This window comes from Sorex araneus, chromosome 8, assembly GCF_027595985.1.
Source record: "Sorex araneus isolate mSorAra2 chromosome 8, mSorAra2.pri, whole genome shotgun sequence".
Taxonomy (NCBI): domain Eukaryota; kingdom Metazoa; phylum Chordata; class Mammalia; order Eulipotyphla; family Soricidae; genus Sorex; species Sorex araneus.
In genome coordinates, this window is record NC_073309.1 from 29477415 (window position 1) to 29501022 (window position 23608).

Consider the following 23608-nt stretch of genomic DNA (forward strand, 5'->3'; position numbering starts at 1 on the left):
CGCCAAGCTCCGTGGTTCTGTGAAGGGCTGCAGGGTGAGAGGGGGCAAGCCCTGAGCCGCCCCCCCACCCCCGGACTCCAGCCCCAGCCAAGTGGTTCCCACCCTCTGAGCCTCATTCTCCAAGTCGAGGTTCCTTGAGCATCTGCCATGAGCCATGCAGAGCGAAAGGCCCTGGGGACGCAGCCAGTCAAACAGCCTCCCGGGGCACTCTATGATCTGAGCTCAGTTTCCCCAGAATATTCAAACGGGCACCAGCCAAGTTTCGGCAGCTCTGAAAGGCCTGCCCCAGGGCCGGGAGGAAGGTTTCGAACCCGAGGACGAGGGCGCTACGTAAACACGGGCTTTGGCGCTTTCACCCCTGCAGTGCCTTGAGCCTTCCAGAGCCCCGGGCCGAGCCACAGGAAAGACAAGCCCACCCGGACGAACTCCGGGGGCAGCTGCCAAGCGGGACCTCCCGGCTTCAAAGGCGCTGATTTACACCGCCAGGAGAAGGTGCTCCAGGCCACGCTCCCGTCTCCCCACAGCCGGGCACTCCCTCCGCGTCGCGTCCGGGCACAGCTCAGCCTCCCCAGCAGCACCCCGAAGGCCCTCGGGAGGGGTTCTGGACGGGGGCTTTTCTCCCATCACCACCTGTGCCCAGAATGCCCCCACCCCCCTGCGGGCGAGCACGGCCTGCACCTCAATCTCCAGGGCTCCGGGACGGGCCTGCCAGGCTGAAGCCCACCTCACCTGGAGATGAGAATGGATACAAATCGATTCACACAAAACACAATTCGGGACCTGCTCTCAGCACCTGTCTCGGAGGCTTGCTGCTGTCTCTTCCTTCTGGGTTCTGCAAGGGAGAAGGTGGCTGGCGGGTGGCTGTCAGAGAACGACCCTGAACCGGGGTCACTGGGGTTCTCTCCCCAGGTAGGAAGGCGACACCCCCCAGGAGCAGTGTCCTGGAGAAGTCAGGCTTGTGCCCATCTAAGCCAGAATGGCAGTGCTCTCAGCTAGGGTGAGCACCGCCCACCCTCTGACCCTGACTGCAGCCCCCCTGCCTTTCCTGGAGGGCCCTATCCGCATACTGTTGCCCAGAGCACAGACGGATTCTGGATGCCACCATGGACCAGCGGCAGGGCTGCTCTGGGCTCTTTGCACTCAGCAGTTCAGCTGGAGGGGCTCCGCAGCCGGCCCCCCGTCCTGTTCTTCTCCACAGCCTTCCAGGAAGGCTTCTCCATAGCCACCTCTGTGTGCCTTCTCCTCTTCCCCCACGCTCTTTCAAAATGTACTGGCTCTCTGGGAAATCCCGACAGAAGCAGGAGATGCTCATGAAACAGGAAGAAGGGCTGAAGAGAGAGTGTGACATGTGGAGCGTGTGCTCAGCAGGCAGGAAGCTTGGGTTTGGACCCCGGCAACGCCTGGTCCTCTAAGCACCCCAAAGAGCTAGTGAGCCCTTTTGCCCAAGTATAGATCCAGGAGAAGCCATGAATACCACCAGGTGTGGCCCCAAAACAGATCAAGAAAAATGACATTGGGGCCACAGTGATAGTACGGCAGCTAGGGCGTTTGCCTTGCACATGGTTGACTGCGTTCAATCCCTGGCATCCTATATGCTTGAGTCCCCCAAGCACTGTCAGGCATCCATAATTCCTGAGTTTCCCCAGTGCAGAGCCAGGAGTAACACCTGAGTATCGTGTGTTAAAAAAAGAAAGAAAGAAAGAAAGAAAGAAAGAAAGAAAGAAAGAAAGAAAGAAAGAAAGAAAGAAAGAAAGAAAGAAAGAAAGAAAGAAAGAAAGAAAGAAAGAAAGAAAGAAAGAAAGAAAGAAAGAAAGAAAGAAAGAAAGAAAGAAAAGAGGGGCTGGAGCAATAGCACAGTGGGTAGGGCATTTGCCTTGCATGAGGCCAACCCGGGTTGATTCCCAGCATCCCATATGGTCCCCTGAGCATCGTCAGGAGTGATTCCTGAGTGCAGAGCCAGGCAGGAGTAACCCCTGTGCATCACCAGGTGTGACCCAAAAAGCAAAAAAAAAAAAAAAAAAAAAAAGTGAAGTTCAATCACGCAGCAATCCATAATGTGAAAGGTGCAATTTCCCTCTTCACTACCCACCCACCCTGACAGCTCCTGGCAGCATGTCCTTCTAGATCTTTCCCCGTGCATGTGCTAATCCAGAGACACACACATGGGCTGTGGCCTGAACCCACTTCATGGCTGATCTCTGGGCCTATCTCCTCCTGTGTGTGTCTGCACAATGGAGATATGACAGGACGTACTAAGAGCCCAGGGCAGACAGTCCAGCACCTCCCCTGTTCAGCCCCGCGGGCCAGTGTCACTGTCCCTCTCACACTGCATCACATCTCCCCCAGCTAAGTCAGCGCACACAAGCCAGGGACCACCGGTGAGCTGGAGCCGTCCGGGTCCACCCGAAGGGCCTGTTTCCAAAGGTAGGTTTCTTTGACAATGAGCAGACGGGCCACCGCCAGGACCACCTTCCCACCCGGAGAAACTCATCTGGTCCTGTGGGGACTTGATCCTTAGAATACTGGTACTCCCAGCCCGACCCCAGGGCTGCCACAGGGTTCATAACCTTGACTTCTTGGTCCGAGGGGTAGGGGGGAGGGGTTTCTTCAGAGCCCTGATTCCTGCTGCCCCCGCAGATCTCCACCACGCCAGCCTCCCCGCAGCTCAGCAGCCGTGACGACCAACCTGCATGAGCCTCGAGCACATGCCAGGCTGGGGCAGGCCTGTTTTACAAACGAGCACGTGGAGTTCTGCCATCACCGCTGCTTCACCGGTGAGGAAACCAAGGCACGGAGCTGCTGGTTCCATGGCCCGCCCCACCCCGTTCCATCCCCACAGTCCGAGGGGTTGCTCTGTGGCCCAGCCAGCCAAGCCCTGTGCACACCCGCTCACCCAGGGGCCGCCTGGCCTCGGGGGTCAGCAGCAGGGGTGGACACTGGCTACTTCCTTCCCTGCCCTCACTGCTTGGCACCTCGGCTGTCTCTGCCCCTGGTGAAGTCCCATTTACAGCTGGGTGCTGCCCCTCGGGTTCCTCCCAGATCTTCTGGGGATCCAACCCCACATAACGCACACCACTGCCCCAGCCCCTTCCTGAACAAGGGAGCAGCTCCCCACTGAAGCCAAGGAGCCCCCCGACACACACACATAGCTGGGCGCCGGAGCACCCCGGGAAGGGTCCCCACCCTGGAGCGCTGGCTGTGTTCCCAGTAAGCCAGTAGGTTTGGCCCCCAGGCCCGGTGGGGAAGAGCCATGCTCTCCCACATGGGGTTGGGGCCCTGGTTCACAGGCAGATGCTGGCCCGTGGCCACCTCACACCAGCAGCCACTCGCACTGACGAGACCAGACACTGTTAGAACTGTTTGGACTTCCTCCCTGAGAGCGTCTTCCCACCAGCCCTCGGGTGTAGGGAAGCTGCAGCCAGGGTCTGAAAGTCAGGAGTCCACGCACGCGCGGGCTCTCTCCGGCACAGTGCGTGCTCCCACGGGCACACAGAGAGGCAAGGGTGACTCGGCGTCAGCCTCAGGACAGCAGGCGCCAGGCCCACTCTCTGAGCCTCTCCTGTCCTGCCTCCTGTTCCATCAAGACTCCTGGTCCCTCTTGTGTGCTGAGGGTCCCGCAAGGGCTCTGCTGAGCTCCGAGAGTAGCCCACGGCAGACCTTCCCAAACCCTTCACGGAGCCCGAGAGGCGAGCACTTGCCACCTCCTTATTTATCGTCCAGATGTGTTTGACAACGTAAGAGATCCACACTCCCCTCCCCCCAGGCCCCACCTCCAGGTGACGGTGCTCACCTCTGTCCTGCTGGGCCTGCCACGTGTCACCCCTGGGGGACAAATACCAAACTCTGCAACATGGCCAAGAAGACCGTTCAGCCGAATCCACAACCACTCACCAGCCAAGGGAATCTCAATCAGCACCTCTAAAGAACTAAGGCAGAACCGGGGGTCACGCCCCGCTCCCGCCTGGCTCTCCCCCTACCACCATCCCACTCCCAAGTCACCCTCCGGCTGAAACTGCTGCTCCTCTAAAACCACCTCTGACCCCACACCTGCTGGCTCTCTGCTTTTCAACTCAACGCCAGAGTCATCAAACATTCCTTTGATCCTGGCTGCACTTCTCCGCCTCTACCTTCCCAAACCTTGGGCCAACCACCCTGATGAATATCGATGCAAAGATCCAAAGTAAAATACAGACAGCAACATTTCTAAAGAGTCGTCTATTATGACAGAGGATTTCATTTAGGGGTTAGGAAAAAAAACAGCGCCACACTAGGAGGCCTAATAATCATACAAGTCCTGAGTTATGGCAGCAGGGAAGGAGCAGTCCCACCAACACTCAACAGCAATGGGCAAAATTCAGTCTAGAGGAGGCTTGTGTTGGGGTAGTGGACCACGCCTGGCAGTGCTCAGAGCTTACTCCTGGTTCTGTACTCAGGGATCGCTACTTGCAGGCTCCAGGGACCCTATGAAGTTCCAGGGATTGAATGTGGGTTGGCTGAGAGCTAGACAAATGCCCAACCCACTGTTCTGTCGCTCTGGCTTAAAATTCAATGCTCATTCCTCATTTTAAAAACTTTTTAAATAGTAAAACAAAGTCTCAGGAAGCCAAGAGTTGAAGTTTGCTTAACTAGATAAACAACAAAAATTATAGTATATGTAATGACCATTTAAATACAAGGCGAGTCTAACCAATGCAATAAGATAAGAAAAATAGCTGAGAGACGATGATGTGAGTTCAGTTCCACTGGGCTCCAAGTTCTGTGAACTTAGAAACTATGTCCTATTATTTGTCAGAGTTTCCACAACACCCTAAGCACACTTGAATATTTGTGGAATGAATAGTCAACCAGATTAGGTCTGGTCCCCATTAAATGTTCTCAAAGCATCCAGCACATATCACAACTTTGATTGCGCAATTTGGTGTGCTTTTTTTTTTTTTAACATGCATCTTCTCCCAGGAGATTGTAAGTTCTGTGAAGATGAAGACCAAGCTATACTCAGAGCAAGTGGACATGGACAAACGTGAGGTACCTGAAAGCTAGCCCAGAAGGTATGGATAACCCGGGTAGAAAGCACTCAGTGGATAGCTGCTGTGTAATCACCCCAGGACTCTATCCTACTGCTCAGCTCACCTCCAAGTCCCAGGCAGAGGGAGGAAGAAGGTTCCTCCAGGGGAAGCCAACACCTCTGTGACAGCCACAAGTCACCAGACACACACAAGGCCGTGCACACACAGGCCACAGAGCACATGGGTCAGCAGGCTAGGAGAGTGAAGCCCAAACGGGTGTCCCCTGAGGCTCCCAGGGCCAGGGGCGGGCCCAGGGCGGGTGGTGTGGGGGCACCTGTGTTTGAGGCTGAGGATGACTTCAGTGCTGGGACGGTCCTTCCCAAGCCCCGTGACCGGTGCCCACATGGGTAAACAGCGCCTCTGCTCTCCTGGGAAGGTATCAAAGAATTACTTATGTCTCTGGAAACGCTTGTTTGGAAAGGGTTCCCCACCCCACCTGGGCTTGGCAGGAGACTCTGCATCACCAGGCCTGCCCTTTGGGGAGTGGTCAGGCTTTTCCTCCCTCCACCCCCCCCCCCCGCCCCCCAGCCCCCTCCAAAGGAGCCGGCCCATTCTTCATGTGGAGCTCCTGGAGCCGGCCTTAAAGCAGCAGGCAACGTCCCAGGGTAAACGGAGCACGGTGCCATCAAAGACCGCCTTCCAGATTAAACAACTGAGACCTTCAGCCCTCTTTGGCATTTCTTCCAGAATATTCTGGGCTCCTGCCTCAGTTCTCCTTGGATGGAATGGCAGATATTTTGTTTGTGAGAGTCTGAATTTTTCCCTTCCTTGGGGAGAGGGGGAGAGGAAGGAGGAGAGGGGACGGGAGGGCGGGGAGGGGTGTGGGGGGGAAGAGGGAGAGGGAAAAGCAAAGGCAGAGAAAGAATGTCTGTGAGAGACAAGAGCCACAAAAAAGAACATGTGTGAGGGAGAAAGAGAGAGGGAAGTTGGGGAGGCAGCCGGAAGGGCCTGCTCTGGAATCCAGCAAGCAACCTAAAAATTCCAGAAGTTTCCCTTAGCCAAAACACACTGGGAACCCAGAGCCCCTGAGTGGGGCACAGACACCCCGAGCTAGGAGGATTGTGGGGTACCTGAGCTCCCAGTGCCAGCAGCCTCCTGGACCACTGTGCTCCCCACCCCCCAGACAGAGGCTCCCTTCCAAGCCCCCCCCTTGCTGACACATCTGAGAAGCCAAGGGCAGAGGCAGAAACAGCCTCTCTGGGCTCAGAGCCTGGCTGGCCACTACCTCTTGCCCCCTGGCACCGGGACAGCCCACCCCACCGCTCCTCAGTCGGCCCCCACAGCTGGGCTCCATGGGCTTACAGCTGACAGCAACCCCCCGCCCCCAGGCAGCAGGGACCACCCAACCCACTGAGAGCCGGAGCCAGGCCCCACCGCCCAGAAGTGCCCATCTGCCCGAGGGAGCGCGCGTCAGACCTCCGTCACGGCCCAGCTGGCCAGAAGGCCACAGTGCAGACAGGTGTCCAGAGCCACCAAGAGGGCGGGGGGGGGCGGCTCTCCACTGGCTCTTCTCACCGGCCTCTTAGGGCCACCATGCCCCACCCACTCCCGGGACATGTACATCCCATCCCCCTTGGGGCCACGGCACTCGCAATCCTGCTGATCAATCCCCAATCCGGGGAGCTACTAACCACCCATCACTGATCATTAATTCAGTGAGCGTCGGAAGGAAGAGCTCTTGGCTGGCAGTCCGTTCACCCTGGCTTCTACGTCCCACCTGGGCCGGGCCGAGAACCTACAGGTGAGGGAGGAGACGCCCCTCCGTGGAGAGGAGAGGGCGAGCCCCCCCAAGGCCTCCCCCAGACTCAGCGCCAATCATCTCTTAATTCCGAAACACCAAATATTTAATTTATGCTTCTACCTCAAATGTCAAGTCCACCTCCCGGCACATAGCTTTGAAACCACGTAAGGAGGCCTAACACTTTCCATATGCGGAAGACATGGGGGCCTTTTAATTGTGCCAACTGGTATCATTCAAGGGTAATTCCCCTGGAATCCGGTGCTCGGGCAGCAGCTGGGCCGGCCTCCAATCTCATCACCCAGCCCCATCTGTCCCCACCGGGCCTGCACCCTCCCCAGCAGCTCCCCCAAATATCAAAATGCACTCGGCGCCCCTTAATCAAATTACCAAACCGCCTGGCAGCCGCCTTTGATCCCGAGCCGGGTGGGGGGGGGGGGGGGGCCCGGCCTGCACAGGGCAGCTCTGCTCTCCGAGAACAAAAGGGCCCGGGGTGGGGCCCCGCGGTACACCTCCAGGGGCACACACATCTGGCACGCAGCCCAGCACGGGCGCACACAGTGCCCGCCCCACGGCCCTCTGCCTAGCCCGCACGTCCATCCATGCCGGTCTCCGGCATCTCCGCTTCCCCGACTGCACTTCCCGGACACGGACACGCCTCTCGGTTTTCTCCTGGAACCCGCCCGTGTCTGCTTCTTGTTTACAGTATCCTCCTTGATCTCTCAGAGATCATCCAACTTAACTATAGCTTCGTGTCGCTCGGCGCATTTCTGTGGGACACGCAAACCCTCCCGCCTTATTGTTCATCTCCTGCAAGACCCGGCATTGCATTGCGCGGTACCTTCCTCCTTTTGCATTCCCTGCATTCGACCCAGGGCGAGGGCCGATGGGCTGGCCTTAGCCTGGGTCCTACCAAGTGAGAGGGAGGCCAGGGGCGGGGAGCCCCTGACTTCATCATCGACCTTCAGTGTCACCCCATCAGGAACCTCCCGCAGCCTCCCCCAAAGGAGTCTACTCTTTCTGCAGAGTTATCGACCACACACCCTGCCAGGGATGAGAATATTCCTGTACCCATTTCACAGATGAGCCCACTGAGGCCTGCCACTCTGACATGGCTTATGCAAGGTGGCAGGAACCAGGACAGAGTCTGACCTCACGGAATTTGGTGTTTGAGAGGGTGAGCACCTTCTCCCACCCCAGGCCTTGCTACCTGAACCACCCTGCATATTGCCCGAGTGATTCAGACCCTGCTCAGGGTCGGGGCAAGAGGGCCAGCAGAGGCTCCTCTCACATCTGCCTGCCCCCCCTGCCAGCCGCCCCTGCACCTCCTTGGCCATGGTCACTAGGTCCCTTCCAGGCAGATGCTCTGGCAGGACTGGCCACCTCTGGCTTCCAGCAACCTGGAAAGTGCTGCAGGAAGAGACAGAGACGGAGTCCACACCAGCTGGCTGGCAGCCTGACAGGGTTCTGAGAGGATTAAGATCCTGTAAGCCGAGTGCTTGACATGTGCAGGCACTTAATAAATGGTCATTATCATGGCAACAATGATAATGCGAGTGGGACGGGCACCACTTTGGTGGCGAGCTAGGGAAGGGGCAGCACCCCAGGCTAGACCCCAAAACAGCCTGGGGCTGGCCCGGGGCCTTCAGCCAGCCCTGGGGACCCAGCAGCCTCTGGGACCCAGGCCCGGCTCCATCCTGATGACGGAACAAAAGAGCCTGCCAGCTGCCCTGTCCCAAGGCTGGGAGTTGCAGAAATCCACCCCCCCCCCCCCCACAGGAGGGCTGCCTGCTGCTGTCCTACTGGGTGTCTCAAGGTCCCGCAACCTTGGGCCAGGCCCCAGGCCCTGCACACACGCTCCGTTTTGACTCCTTGCCACGGGTCTATCTTTCTGAGCTGACTCTGTATGAGAACATCTCTTCCAAGCCAGCTTCATCCTAAGCACGAAGATCTCTGAAATCAGAGCTTGATGATCTGGGGGTTTCGGTGGCGGGGGGTAGTGGGGGAAGACACAGAAACAATACAACAGTTCCCCTTCACGAACTCCGAGGGGGGTTTGGCCGGAACCCAGGTGTCCCGGGCCCAGTGGCCCATGGACCAGTCTCCAGGGAGCCAAGGTTCCCTCCCTTCAGGAGCTCAGCAGCAGAGCCACCCAGCACGCACCACAGGGATGCCTTTGTGTCCCACATCTTCAAAAGTGCTTTGAACAAACATGAATGACCCCTGAGCGCGTCGGGGAGAGGGGGCGGGTGGGGGGGGAGTAGGGGAGGGCCACCACCCAGCACCATCCTATGCTGTCCTCAGCTGGCAACAGAATTCCGTGACTTCACCAAAGCCACAGACTTAAGCTGGGGCCCCCTTCCTCCGCCTCCCTCACTTCCCCCAATGGCAACTTTTACTGGCCCGCATTCCTCTCGCTGGGAACACTACTATTTAATTAAAAACGACAGACTTTTGTTTTCCTCTCCTTCCTTCCTCCTCCCTCCCATGCTCCGGGACTGGATGCCAAGGAGACCCACCAAAAACATGCGGGTAACATTTGTTATGGCTTTGAAGATAAAAGTCAATTGAAGTAAGCCCTCGCTGTATTTCAAGTTTCCCCTAAAGCATGGAGCAAGCTGCCTTGCAGTTTAGGAAAGAGGAGGTGGTGGTGGGGGGTGTGGGGGGGGCGGGGAGGGATTGCAAATAAATGTCATTCTGCAGGGATACTTTGTAAAAAATACACAGGCTGAAAAAAGAAACTTGATTAATGGAAAGCCACTGGGCCGGCCGGCCTCTGCGTCTTGAGCTGCAAATGCATTTGTTCTCATAGCTAAATCGGATCACTTTCATTGGTGTTTAAATAAGTAAGTAGATCAAAACCCAGCCGTGGAGGGAAAGTGAGCACAGTGTGGAGGCTGGAGCGGGCTCTTGCCGCGGGCCCCCTGCCCTCCCAACGGCGACGGCGCTTTTCCCAGTTCCTGATCACTGGATGCTTAGGAGAAAGGTGAAAGCCCCCCCAGCTCAGGAGCGCGAGCAGGAGTGAAGGAGAGAGGACGGCTCCCCCCCGACACACACACACACACACACACACACACACAGAGGGCATTTCATAGACACAAGAACTGACTCGCCCCCAGACACCCAGCACCAGCCCCTCCAAAGGAGCGGAGTCCCGGTGAGGTCCCACCACCACCCTTGGGCCACACCCCCCCTACACACACACACACACCCAGACTCCACCGGCTGCTTCTGAGTCCATGGACAGGACCAAAGAACTAGTCAGATCCCACACTCGGTCTAATCCCAAGTTTCTTTCTTTTTTTTAAAAAATAATAAAAATAAATAATTAAATGTCACATCTAAAAGTGGATCCCGGCTTTGATCTGGGCTCGCTCAGTTCCACGCAGCCCGTCTCTGTGAAAGCCCCGTGCGGGAGTTCTGGTGCTCCTGGGACATTCGTGAATGACAGTTGCCAGCTCAGGAGCGGGGGCGGCACTCATTCACAACCCCCCCTCCCACCACCATCACCACCACGTTGTCACATTCACTGCATCCCCAGGCAGGACTGCACCTGGGGCTGGGGGTGCTCAGAGAGGGGACTGGGGTGGGCTCGGGGGAGGCAGAGCGAGGCCAAGCCAGCTCTCACTGGGGGGCTCTGCTCTGCTGGGGTTCCCCCAGCACAGGGTCCTGATGAATGTCACAGACACCGAGGCCGCTCCATGCTCCTTGGTCTGGCCCAGGGCTGCCCTCCACCCTGACACCCCTATAATGCCATTCCCCTCTCTCTGCCCCATCTCCAAGTCCACCTTCCAATGAGGGCGGCAGAAACAAGGCAGAAGCCGGGGCCTCGGATCCCTCCAGCACAGACCAGCTTCCCAGTCAACGGGACCTCTCTCTCCCCACCGGAGCCCTCTGCCCACCGCGGGCCTGCGCGACGGTGCCCCCCCCCCCCGCCCCCACCTCTAAGGCAACTGGGCACCAGACGTGCTGGTGAGCGACTTTGAGGAGGCATGTTTGGACTCAGACTGCTGTGCCCGGAGAGCACTTAAAAGTTGGGGCGTCTGAAACCGAAAAGGGTAGGGGGATGACGAGAGGGTCGTACCCGGGTTCCTCTGCCAACGGTGCCAGCCGAGCGCAGCTGCCTGGGTCCCGAGCCGCCGCCGGGGCAGCGTTGCCTCCCGATCCACTCCTCGATGCCTTTCCGCGCCCAGGCGGCGCTCACCGCGAAGCTATCACCTGGGGCGGGACAACACGAAGCCCCTGAGTCTGGCCCCAGCTGAAAGTGAGCCTCCAGCCAGCCGCGAGCGGGGCGCGGCGGGGGCGCCGCGCAGGGACGGGCCACGGTCCCGGGCACGGGGCTCGGCGCGCCATAGGGGCAGGGGCGCAGTGGGGCGGGGGGCGCGCAGAAACGGGGGACGCTAAACACCGGGTGGGGGACGAAGGGGCTGCGGGGAGTCCGAAGAGCGAGCCCCAGAGGACCAAGGACTGCGGAGGGGAGGGTCGGGAGCAGAAAACGGGTCCCGGGAGCGCGAAGTGAGTGGGGGGAAGAAAGAAACGGAGCGTCGGGAGAAGAAGGGGTGCCGGGAGGGCGGCCGCAGGAGGAGGCAAAGATCTCGGGAGAGGGAGCTGGGGTGCAGAAACAGGGGGGGCCGGTGCGCAACGGGGCCCGAGAGGACGGGTGAAGGGTCAGCAGCGGGAGCCCGGGACGCGGGGAGGGATGAAAGGGGGGGGTCGCTGGGGGCAGAGGCGGGGCGCGCACGCAGCCCGCTCGGCCAGCGGGTCTGTGGGGCTGGTGGCGGGGTGGGTTGGGGGCGGGGGTGGCCCTGGTAACCAGATCCCGCGGGCTGGGCCCCAGTGCAGCGCCCCCCGCGCCGTGCCCCGCGCGCCCCTACCTTCCGGGCTCTCCCTGCGCTTGTACACGGCGGCTGCAGGCACATCGCGGCGGCGGCGGCGGGGCGGGAGCCGGAAAGAAAGGAGAGGCAAAGAGTTAGCAAGAGGCGCGGCGGGGCCGGGGGTCGCGGGGGGCGGTGGTGGCCGGCGCGGGCGGGGACACTGACCCGGCTTGGAGTGAAGTTTCCCCATGCTGGAGGCGCGGCGGGCGGGGGCGCCCCCCTAAGCCATGCGCCCCGGCCGCGGGGCCCTGCGGCTCGCCGCGCCGCGCCTCGCTCTCCTCCACCTCTCCGCCTCCTCCTCCTCCTCCTCCTCCTCCGCCTGCCCGAGCAGCCCCGCGCCGCCGAGCCCGACGCGGCGCCGGGACGCGCTCCTGCCGCCGTGGCCGCGGCCCGACTGACGCCCGGGCGCGCCGAGCCCCCAGCCCGCCGCCGCGGCCGGCGCCTCCCCGCGCGCGCATTGGCCGGGCGCGGCGCATCAAAGGCGAGGCGGGCCGGGGGCGGGGCCGGCGGGGCCCACTCGGCGCCCGGTCCAGCTGCGGGCGCCGGGGGCTGGGACCCGGCTCAGTCGTGCGAGACCCGAGTGGGGGGGGTGAGGTGTGGCCAGGACACGTCCCGGAGCTGACATCCTCGGGGGTCCGCGTCCCCAGCCCAGCGCACCCCACCCCACCCCGGGACAGCTGCCCTCTGTGGCCGAGCCGCCGTGGTGCGCCTGCCCTCGGCTCTTTCCTCGACGTGGGCTGCGCAGGGCTCAGCAGTCCCGTTCACAGGTGGAGAAACTGAGGCCGGGAGAGGAGACCAGAGTAACGGGGCGCCTGGGTCGGCCGCGCGATCCGTGCCAGTCCCCACCACCTTAGCAGAGGGGCGCTGACCCGCCCACTCCCCGCCCACCCACCACCACCATCCCCCCCGTCCCCTGGTGACCCAAGGCCTGTGAGGGGACTCAGTCTGCCCCTGGCAGCGACAAATCGAAGGATTTGTCAGGCCCTTCTCACAGACCCCCCGGGCCCCCCGGCCCGAGGGTGCCCGCCCTGGGCCGGGGCGCGCTGCCAGCTGAGCTGCGCGGCCTGGAAGGGGGTAACCGCTGACTCTTTGATCTTCCGTGGTTTCCGCTCCCCGCTGCAGCTCGCCAGACCCGAGGGCTTGTTTGTTTTGTCTGGGGAGTTCTCCGCGGAGGGGAGGGCGACATCAAGGGGTCCCACCCCACCTTTGTGGCTCTCTGAGAGAATGGCTGCTCTGCTGGGGGGCGCGTGGGCCTGCTGTTAACTGTGCCCTGGTACCTGGCAGCCTGGGCGTGGGAACAGGACAGCCTGCTCCCCAGCGGAGACCTGCTTGGCCCCGCGTCTGGGCTCTGGGTTCTCTGTGTGAGTCTCAGTTTGGGGGGCTGGAAAGGGGAACTCAGATCAGCCCCTTTGGCTGACTTCCGTGCCGCAGCAGGAGAAAGATGGCAGAGTAAGTAACTGTCCACATTTTCAGTAACCATGTTTTTTTTTTAAGTGAAAAGAAACAGATGAAATTAATTTTACAGAATCTATTCAGTCCAGTCCCTATCTCATTAGATAGTTCACATTCTCTGTCTTGCACCAAGTCTTTGAAATCTGGTGAGTATTTACACTGAGAGATATCTCAACCCACACTCGTACCTTCCCAAGGGAGGGGACCCCCGTGGCTAGGAGCTACTGGGTGGGAGGGGTGGGTTGGGAACAGGTACACTGCGGCCCTGCCGGGACCTCACACACCTCCACCTCTCCTAGGGCTCTGGGAAACATCTTCGCCCCGCAAGGCACCTGGTTCCACCTTCCCTCAGACTTGGATCTCCCTCGGTTCCTGGTGTGTGATCAAGCTGGCCCTGGAGCTCAGCTTCATCATTAGGTTCACACAGTGGCTTCATTTGAAGTCTGCTACTCACGCCCAAATATCATTGTTGATTTTGTATTGCAGTTATTTTTAGGGGGGCTTGGGGCCCCTGACTGGGATTCTTACTTTCCAAGGCCATTGGTTCAATACAAGCGACTTGGACCCAGCAATGACCATGACCACCCTGACGGTCCACACCCCAGTAATTCTGGGGGTGGAGGTGGGCCTGCGAGGGGGCAGGGGGTGGCATGTGCCGCTGGAAACCCACCTGGGATTGGTCGTTATGTCCCTTAACTCCTGTACCATGGCTCATCCTCTAATTCCTTATCGTATGCCCTTTGCATGCCAGTCATTGTCCTCAGCCACACGGCACCCTCGCAGCCAGGCCATAGACTTGGGCGTGTTCAACAAGGAGCACATCTCTTAGGCTCAGAGAGACCCAGTCACTTGCCCATGGCCGCACAGCTTGTCGATGACCCGCTTAGGACTCAAACCCAAGCCTGTTGATACCTTGCGCGTATTTCTTTCCACTGTGTCTGGACACAGTTCAAACCTGAATTCTGCTCTCGAGTCCCTATCTGAAAATCAGTCCTGACCAGATAGCAGAATGAGCACTGAAGCTGCATCAGTGAGCACAGGGGCAGTGTGAGGACTGGTCAGGAGCATGTGCAGGTAAAGGGTGGCAGAGGACAGTTCTGCCCCCAGGGGACATTTGGCAATGCCTAAAGGCATCTACCGAGGCCACCTGGTCCAGCTAAATACCGCACCAAACACAGGACAGCCATCCCCCCCAACAAAGAATCACCCAGCCCCAAACGCCAATAGTGTTCAAGACAGAAACCTTGGCTGTAGGAAGACAAAACCCTAAAGGAAGATGGAGGGGTGCCGAGAAAAGGGAGGTGTGGGGGTGTCAGAATGGGAGTCCTCTGCGGCCCCTTAAAGCCTGTGCGGTGTGGGTGGGGTTCTTGGGTCTCCGTCCCCACCACCCCCTCACCGGAACCAGGCCACAGGGAAATCAAAGCAAAACCCTGAGTCTGCTTTCTCTGCTCTCAGAAAACTTGGGTACTTCCTTAAACCGGTCATGGCTTTCTTCTTTCATGAGAAAAAAGTATCCCCACTTCCCCTTGGGAATTTCTTTTTACAGTTCAAAAAGAGATAAAAGCAAGAACTAAAACTCTGCAGTTACCCGTCTGCATCTTGTGGGAAGCAAATCCCAAATGTCCCAACACAAAGGCCCTCTCCACCTTCAGCTTGCCCTGCCCAGCCCAGCAGGTGCCCGGGGGCTGCACCACTGCTGCTGGTACCAGGCGCACACACACTCAAACACGCGCACACACACGTGCACACACATACGCACACACACATGCACGCACAAACACATGTGCACACTCATGCGTGCAGACTCTCCAGAACACACTCACATCACATACTCACAGACATACTCACACACAACACACACTCATGCGCACACACACGTGCACACACATACGCACACATACATGCACGCACAAACACGTGTGCACACTCATGCGTGCAGACTCTCCAGAACACACTAACACATCACATACTCACAGACATACTCACACACAACACACACTCATGCTCACACACATGGGACACACACATTCTCTCATATGCTTACACACACCACACACACACACACACACACACTTGCTCACACACGAAACCCTCTCTCACACATTCTCACACATGCCATTCACTCACACACCCTATACACACCCCACTCACATTCATACATCACACACGCATTCACACTCACATACCCCATACATCCCCACGCACATTAACATATCACACACAGACATCACTATGTGCGTACCCACCACACGCGCCATTCGCACATACCACACACCCAAATACACACACACACACACACACACCATACACACCACTCACACACACTCACCACACACACACACTCACACACATTCTCCTCCCAACTGGCCCTGAGGCACAAAAGCAGAGAGTGCGCCTGTGCCAGTTCTTCCCCTGCCCGGGGCTGAGGAGGGTCAGCCCAGGGGCCTGGCCCTCTGTCCACCCAGGGTGGCTAGGCAGCCTCCGGCGGCTCCCCGCCCTGCGACTCACTCTCTTTTTATGTGTTTTAATAATTTATCTGGCCCATTTCTTGGGCTGTATACTCACAGTGACACATCTTTTTCTTTGAAGATTTCCCATCCTTTGGGGGAGGAGAATGGGAAGGGAAGGCAAGGAAGAGATAAGAGAGAGAGATTATAACAGAAATGGGCTTCATGGGGCCTGAGATTTAGCAAGGCTGGTTTAGGTGGAATCTGTCAGATGTGGAGCTGGGAGGATTTTTTGTTTTAATAACACCCGCATCAGCGGCCGGCGAGCCCCACGGTTGTCCCCCTGTGAAACTGCCTGCTCTGGTGCCCTTCAAATGCTCTATCCTAGAGGAAGACCTCCTTGATCATCCAACCTGAGAACTCTCTGAATAGCCAAAATCTCCCCCCACCCACCCCTGAACACTTCCCTGCTGCTGCTGCTTCTTGCTGTTATTTGAATAACGGAGATAAATTTGCCTCAGAGGACCTGGGTTCTTGAGGTGGGTGAGCCTAGCCTGTCGGGCCTTTCTGGATGCAGTACCCAGGACTTCCCATAGGAGGCGCTCTATATAAAATGAACCGACCTCCTTGCAGCCCCACCTCCACCCTGGAGTGCTTGGTAGTTAGTTAAGAGGGCGGGAGGGCTGGCCAAGAATATGATCTGGAGAATCAGAAGGAAATCATGAATGTGCAAGTTCCTACAGGTCCTCCGAGGTCCTTCGAGTGACTTCACTCCACAGCTCCTGGGCAAGTTCAGTGGAACCTGGAAACCAGGATTGCATGGAGGGGAGCATGCAAGGGATTTGCAGGAGAAAGTTACGGGAATTTTGGAATACAGGGAAGGAACGGCTCTCACAGGAAAGACGAAGAGAAGAGAGATAAAGAAAGGTTTGAGACGGGGCCCACAGGATGGAGGTGCAGGGGGAGAGAAGGCCAATAAATCTCAGCAGCACAGTGACATCCAGCATGCAGCTGATAGCTGTCCCTACTCAAAACAACTGGAATCTCGTTCTGAGTCCAAAACTGGAACTAAAATGCCAATTAAATGCCAATTAAAATCCCAATTGGAACCATACTGGAGTCACCCTCTGTGACTGGAAACCGCAGCAAAATCCTAGCCATAGCTCCGGATCTGGGCTCAGGACAGAGACAGACCCAGGAAAAGGACAACGTCCACCACCCCCCCCCCCCCGAGCTTGTCATGAGGGCCACAAGCACACGAGAAGAGTGGCATCAGCGTGGAAATGTCCTTTGGGGAGGAAGAGTCAGGGCAGGAGCCGGAGTTGGCCAGGTAGAGCACCGTTCGGTACCTCAGGCCTTGGAGTCAGGGGTGCTTGGGCACCTTAGGTGGGGTGCTCCAGTCATGCTATCCAGGATTAAGAAAAGTGAGCCCGACACTTGCTGGGGAAAAAGGCAGCTCAGATAGAGAAGGGAACACCAAGTAAAATGTGGTTGGAGATCCCGCCCGGGAAGGGAGATGCGTGCTGAAAGTAGACTAGAGACTGAACACAATGGCCACTCAATACCCCTATTGCAAACCACAACACCCAATTGGAGAGAGAGAGAGATCAAAAGGGAATGCCCTGGCACAGAGGCAGGGTGGGGTGGGGGAGATGGGATTGGGGTTGGGAGGGATACTGGGTTTATTGGTGGTGGAGAATGGGCACTGGTGGAGGGATGAGTTTGTGAACATTGTATCAGGGCAAAACAAGTTCTAAAATGTGTGAATCTGTATCTGTACCCTCATGGTGATTCACTAATTAAAGAATAAAATAAAATTTAAAAAAAATTCAGTTTTTATGATTTTTAAATAAATATGAAAAAAAAAAGTGAGCCCGAGCCACCTGTCAGAGCTTATGTTTCAGTTCACCAGCATGGAAGTTGGTGACTCGGTACCACCAATTGCTCCTGGTTCCCCCTTGGGGCGGCAGCTGGAAGGAGGGAGGCAGCCTGGCCTCCTGCCCCTGCCTACCCATGGCCCCTCTCCCAGCTCCTCTGAGAAGGCCTGCCAGTCACGGTGGGTGCCACACTGCCAACCCTCGACTCCCCTTTCTCCAAGGGGAAGAGAGAAATGCCTAACCTTCCCAGCGCTCTTGTCCCGTTCCCTTCAGTGACTCTCGCTCAGTGGCTGCTCTCTCTCCCGCTCCTGAGAGAGAAGGAACAGCGCTGGCAGTTTGCAAAATGGGTCCCTCCCGACACCAGGGTTGTGAGATGCTGAAGAAGGAAGGGGAGGGTGGGGGGGGCGGGGGGGGACAGGCTTCCTGGGAAACAGTCGCTTCTGCTGGGCTAGAAGAACATGTTCCTTCCACGCAGACCTGGTGGGGGGCTCCCACACGCAGCCCGACTATGTGGCGCCCCAAGAAAAGGGCATCCTAAGCAACATTTTTTCCATCTTACCGGCCAACGGACCCTTTGGGGGAGGTTCAGGGTAAAACAAAGGTCCGTGAAACATACTTTGTAAAATGCTGGACCAGATGATTTGTTTCCTTCTCAACTGAGATCGATTCCAAATCGTGAACCCAGGGACTAACCCTACACGCTCGACACGCGGGGGAGCTCACTGAGGGCGTGGCCAGTGTGCTGAGCGGTGCCTGCCCTGGGGCATGTCCACCTCCAGGCCTCTGGGCAGTAACACAGCTGTTATGTGGCAGGTTCCGGGTCCCGGTGAGAAGGAAGGAGCATCATTCAGCTGGGGCCAAGTCCCCTGCCTCCCTGCCTCCCCTTCCAGCTTAGCATCCTCCTCCTTCCCTGCTCCTCCTCCTCCCCACCTTCCTCCTCCTCCACCCCCTCCTCCTCCCCCTCCTTTATCTGTCATCCCACAGGGCACAAATTAGTACCTTGTGGCCCTTTTGCTCCTTGAGCACAGCTGGTTGGATGATTGATTCACAAGCCTGACCAAATCAGAATGGGGTGAGGGATGTTGGGGCACATCCTACGATGCTTACTCCTGGCTCTGTGCTCAGGGATCACTCCTGGTGGTGCTTAGGAAACGATATGCCAGCATTGGGGATCAGCAGAGCTGAAGAATCAGGTGGACATGCACACACACACACACACACACACACATACTCAAATACACACATACTCAAATATACACACAAATTCACACATACAAACACACACAGATACAAACACACACATTCACACACTCATATACACACACAAACAACCTACTCACACACATTGATACACAAACACAATGATACAGACACACACAAACACAGACTCACACACACTCAAACACATACACATACTCAAATATACACACAAACACAAATTTACACACACTGGCAAAAAACACACAAATACAAACACACACATTCACACACTCATATACACACAAACAACCCACTCACACACATTGGTACACAAAGACAATGATACAGACACACAAACACAGACTCACACTCAAACACACACACAAACACACACACACACACACACTTCTTGGCCCCTACACTCTGTTCCCAGCTCCTCCCTTGGTGGCGCTGCCTGTTTGTTCTGACTTTGGTTCCTTGGAACTCTTGGTCGCTCTTTCTTGAATTGGGGTCAAATCACGGGTCCTTGGAACTCAGTGCTCACGCGAAAGCTGAGTATCAAGCTAAAGTCCAGTCTGGGGCGGACCTGAAAGTCTGCAGCTGGGGTCTGCTGCTGCGGTAGCTCACGCCACAGCTCCCTGGATCAGACCATCGCCCCTTCTCTGAGTGAGGAGCAGTGCTGTGGAGGAGGGGGACAGGGTCCACAGAAGAGCTGAGAAATAAAGGGACTTTTCTCTGACAGAGTCCCCAGCCACGCCTCGCCGAGGGCCTGGCTTCCAGGCTCCTGTGACGGGAACAAACCAGTAAGGCAGTGAAGTGTACTGGGTGTCAGTGGGGGAGGAAGCAACTGAGAGTGCAGAGAGACAGTACAGCGGGTAGGGCGCTGGCCGTGCACGTGGCTGACCCAGGTTCAATCCCTGGCACCACAGAGTCCCCTAAGTCCCTCCAGCAGTGATCTCTGGGCAGAGTCAGGACTCAGCCTTTAGCACAGGCAGATATGAACCCCAGAACCAAACAAACAAAAATCATCTAGGAAAGAGGGAGAAGAAATTCCAGGGAAGGGATGTGAGCTTGTGGGGCAGTAGAGGGGTTTGCTGGGGGATTGGCAAGTTTGTGCAGACCAGAAGCTGAGAGAGGGAGCCCTGTGGGGGAAAAATGGTCAAGTGGTGCAGGCAGAGGGAGTAGCTGGTGCAAAGGCCCGGAGGTGGGGAGAGACAAGCATGCGTGTTCAGGAGACAGCAAGGAGACCTGGCACTCAGAGGGGCAGAGAGTACGTGTGTGTGTGTGTGTCTGTGTGTATGTGTCTGTGTGTCTGTGTGTGTGTTGGGGTGGGATGGTGCAAGAAGATGAAGAGCTTAGAAAATGACAAGGCTGGATCAGAAGGACATTGCCAGCCTTGGCGGTGTACAGTTCTCCCACTGTCTGGAGAAACACAGGGAGCATGAGAGGAGAACCCTGACCCCAAGCAAGTGGCCAGCAGTGCTGGGAACAGAGCGGGGGCCAAGGCGTGGTGATGAAAGCCAGGCAGAAGCCCAGAGGCCCGTGAAGAAACGCTCGCTGTGGGCCCAGCCTGGCCCCGACTGGGGCTGGGCAGATGCTGCCGTGGAGGGCCAAAGCGTGAGGCAGGAGTGACCGGAAGAGTGACCTGTGTGAGCTCAGCAGGAGACTGGAGTGTTTGGACAAGGGCGGGAAGGATGGCGCTGGTGCCGTTTCCTGAGGACATGTGGGTTGGGCAGGAGCAGGGGCTGAGTTTTGGACCCCAGGTATGCGAGGGCAGGTGTCCAGGGGGCCCTCCGAGCCTGGGGTCCGGGAGCCAGCTGTGGGGGCTGTAGCCATGCGCACGTGGGCGGCCAGCAGGTCGATGGATGGAACCGTGGGCTGTGGTTGTTCTGGGTCTTCCGAGCGGGGCCCAGGAGGCACGGAGGCCACCACAGAGGTACACAAAGCCCCGTGGGCAGCTCACTTCGATTGCTCGTGCCGCTGATGCGGCTCTGCGTGGACCCAGCAGTGCCAGAGGCCATGAGGGCCCTCGTCCATGAGCAACACGCGTTAGAGGGCCACAGTGGGCCAACAAGATGGAGTTCAGGCCCCCGTGGGCACACTAGCCCTAGCCAGGAGCGCTCTCCCCGACCTGGCCCACTAGCTGACGCTCCAAGGAGCAGGGGGCTGAGCTCCTGGGCCTGAGTGCAGAGGACGGGTCCAGCGTGGCGCGGCCCCCTACCTCCTCCACAGTCTCACTCGCCCTGAACCTCCGTTCCATCCTCCGGGGACCCCTCCTGGAGACCCCACTTCCCCGGCACCCCCTGCTTGGCTCTGCGCACAGCCGCCCGCTGGCCGGCCGGGCATCTGGCTCTCAAAGTGCACCTTTGTTCAAGGCTGAGATAAAGGAGACCGTGCTCGTGAAAGGCTCGGGCACCCGGCCGCCCGCCTGCCCCTGCCCGCCTGGGCAGATGCCAGTCCCCCCGATAAGATGGTAGCAGAGGAGCTGTGTGACCCCAAGCTTGTCGAGTACGTGTCCCTCCGCCTTGCCCTGGGCCCGGCCTGGCACACGGTAAGAGCTTCTGAAATGCCTGCTATAGGCACACAGGGTGGACTTGGAGGTGACAGGATCTCCCACATGTCTTTGGTTGCTTGTGCCCAAGTGAAGGTCACAGCAGCCCCTCCCCCCATTCGAGGCTTCAGGGGGCTCTTGTCCCAATTGGAGCCACCCCCAGCTATGACAGTGGGGCAGATGGAGGCTGCTCCCCACCACCACCACCCGGGCACTCAGACTCTGGCGCCCCTTCTCGGAACCACCGACTGGAAGGAGAATTCCGAGGCAGCGGCCGGCTCCCGGCTCCGGCTCCCGTCCTCCACCTGGCGTCTCTCTGAACATCGCAGCCTGCTGACTTCTCAGGGTGACAAGTATCTTTGTGCAGGGCCCCCTTTCCCAGCCCCTCCCTCTCCCCCCAGTTCCGAACTCTCTAGCACAAAGGGGCCATTGAGAGGCAGGCGGTGGGATGCCGCCTTTGATCTGAGCTTCTAATAATGTGTGTATGTTTGCGTCCCAAAACAATGCAGAGGCCTGGCTGGCTGGCTGGCTGGAGGGGGAGGAAGAGCGCCTGCCCCGTGGGAGGGTCACAATGGAGGCTTGTCACCAGCGCCCCCCACCCCCCAAAGGGTTGGCAGCACGCTGGGGAGGGGAGCACGGCCCACAGTGTACATTCTCCTTGCCGGGCTGAGCTCAGACCCCGATGATGGCCTTGCCATGGTGGCCGGTGCAAAAATGCCCAGGAACCAGAGCTGTATGGGGTGGGGTGGGGGGCAGGGGGGTTCATCATTGGTTCATACGGGGAGGCAGGAAATGTTGGCAGGGGGTTGGAGGCAGACAGACCTGGTGGCCTCAGTCCAGCCCACAGGGACAGCTGTGGCCCAATGCCAGCTGCCAGCTAAGGGCACCGAGGGACTAGGCGCTTTGATTCTTCAGGAGGAGCTGGACGGGGCGGGTTGGATCCCCTAGCACCCCATGGCTCCTGAGCAGTGCTGGGTGTAACTCTCATGGCTCCCAGTCCTGTTGGGGAGGGGGCCCAGGAATAATAAACCTATAAAGAGCAGCTGAAAACCCATAGTTCTAGGTGAGTGCTCCAAATGTTATTTATGTTTATTTATTTTTTTGGGTCTAGGGGCCACACCTGACTGTGCTCAGGTGCTAACTCTGGGCTCAGTGCTCAAGGGTGGCTCCTGGTTGGTGCTCGGAGGACCATGCAGGGGCTGGGGAGCCCTCCTGCATGGAAAGCACACGCTCTGGTCCAGTGATTTCCCTTCGGTCCCAAATGTCCACATTAAGATTTTGATAACTGGGTCTGGAGCGATAGCACAGCGGGTAGGGTGTTTGCCTTGCATGCGGCCGACCCGGGTTTGATTCCCAGGCTCCCATATGGTCCCCTGAGCACTGCCAGGAGTAATTCCTAAGTGCAGAGCCAGGAGTCACCCCTGTGCATCGCCAGGTGTGACCCAAAAAGCAAAAAAAAAAAAAAGATATTGGTAACTGATTTCTAGAAACACAAGTCCGAGGCTGGAGAGACAGGATAGTAGGTCGGACGCTTGCCTCGAACCAGGCCAACCTGGGTTCTATCCCCAGCACCTCTAATGTCCCACAGAGCCCCTGAGATCAGAGCCAGGAGTATGCCCTGAACATCAGAAGAAAAAGAAAAGAAAAGGAAGTCTCCCTGCTACACCCAGACTGTCTGGCTTCCAAGTATCTGATGCAGGACGTTAATACTTCTGAGTTCCTAGATCTGCCCCCCCGGTTTTCTTACCTGTGAATGTGGATCGTAGTGGAGACACAATAGTAACAACCCTGAAACCTGGATGGGGGTTCCCCGCCTCCCTCCCCTGCTCCCAGGTCACCTGGGATGGACACGCACAGCGATGGTACAACGGGGAAGGTATGAGTCTGGCAGGCCCTGTACCCAGGGTCAATCCCCAGTACCACATATGTCCCTGCACCCCGCCAGGAGCCAGCCCTGAGCACTGCTGGGAGTGCCCCGCTCCATCCCGCCCCAAATAAACTAATTGGAGAGCATAGGAGGTGCTCTCCTATGCTCGCAGAGGCATAAGCCACCATTCCTGCAGCGTCTCTATCTTCATCCCCAGGAAGGCCACCAGGAGACCCATGGCCAGCAGGGATGATGTGCCCCCCCACAACAGAACACTTTCCATGTACCATTTTCCCTTCCAGAGTGTGTCCAGCACCTTCCGTGCACAACACAGCTGAACCTTCTAGGCCGCAGCCTGCGTGGTGGTAGTACAGCGGGTCGGGCACTTGCCTTGCATGCAGCCAACTTGGGTTCAATTTCCGGCATCCCATACGGTCCCCCAAGCACTGCCGAGACTGAGCTCTGGAAGTAGAGGCAGGTATGAGCCCCGAGTACTGCTGCACATGGCCCCACACAGACAAACAAAACCCACCTAA

General features: G+C 58.0%; 1 protein-coding gene across 1 annotated transcript in view; it reads right to left on the reverse strand.

Annotated features, from left to right (window-relative positions):
* NKD1 (NKD inhibitor of WNT signaling pathway 1) overlaps positions 1–11962 on the reverse strand; it is a 79813-nt gene extending 67851 nt beyond the window's left edge. The window contains exons 1-3 of the mRNA XM_055145527.1: positions 11844–11962; positions 11679–11711; positions 10889–11022 (exon numbers count right to left, since the gene is read on the reverse strand). Coding sequence (XP_055001502.1) covers positions 10889–11022; positions 11679–11711; positions 11844–11868 — 192 coding nt within the window. The 5' untranslated portion in view covers positions 11869–11962. The remainder of the gene's footprint in view (positions 1–10888; positions 11023–11678; positions 11712–11843) is intronic.
* Positions 11963–23608: the final 11646 nt, after the last annotated feature.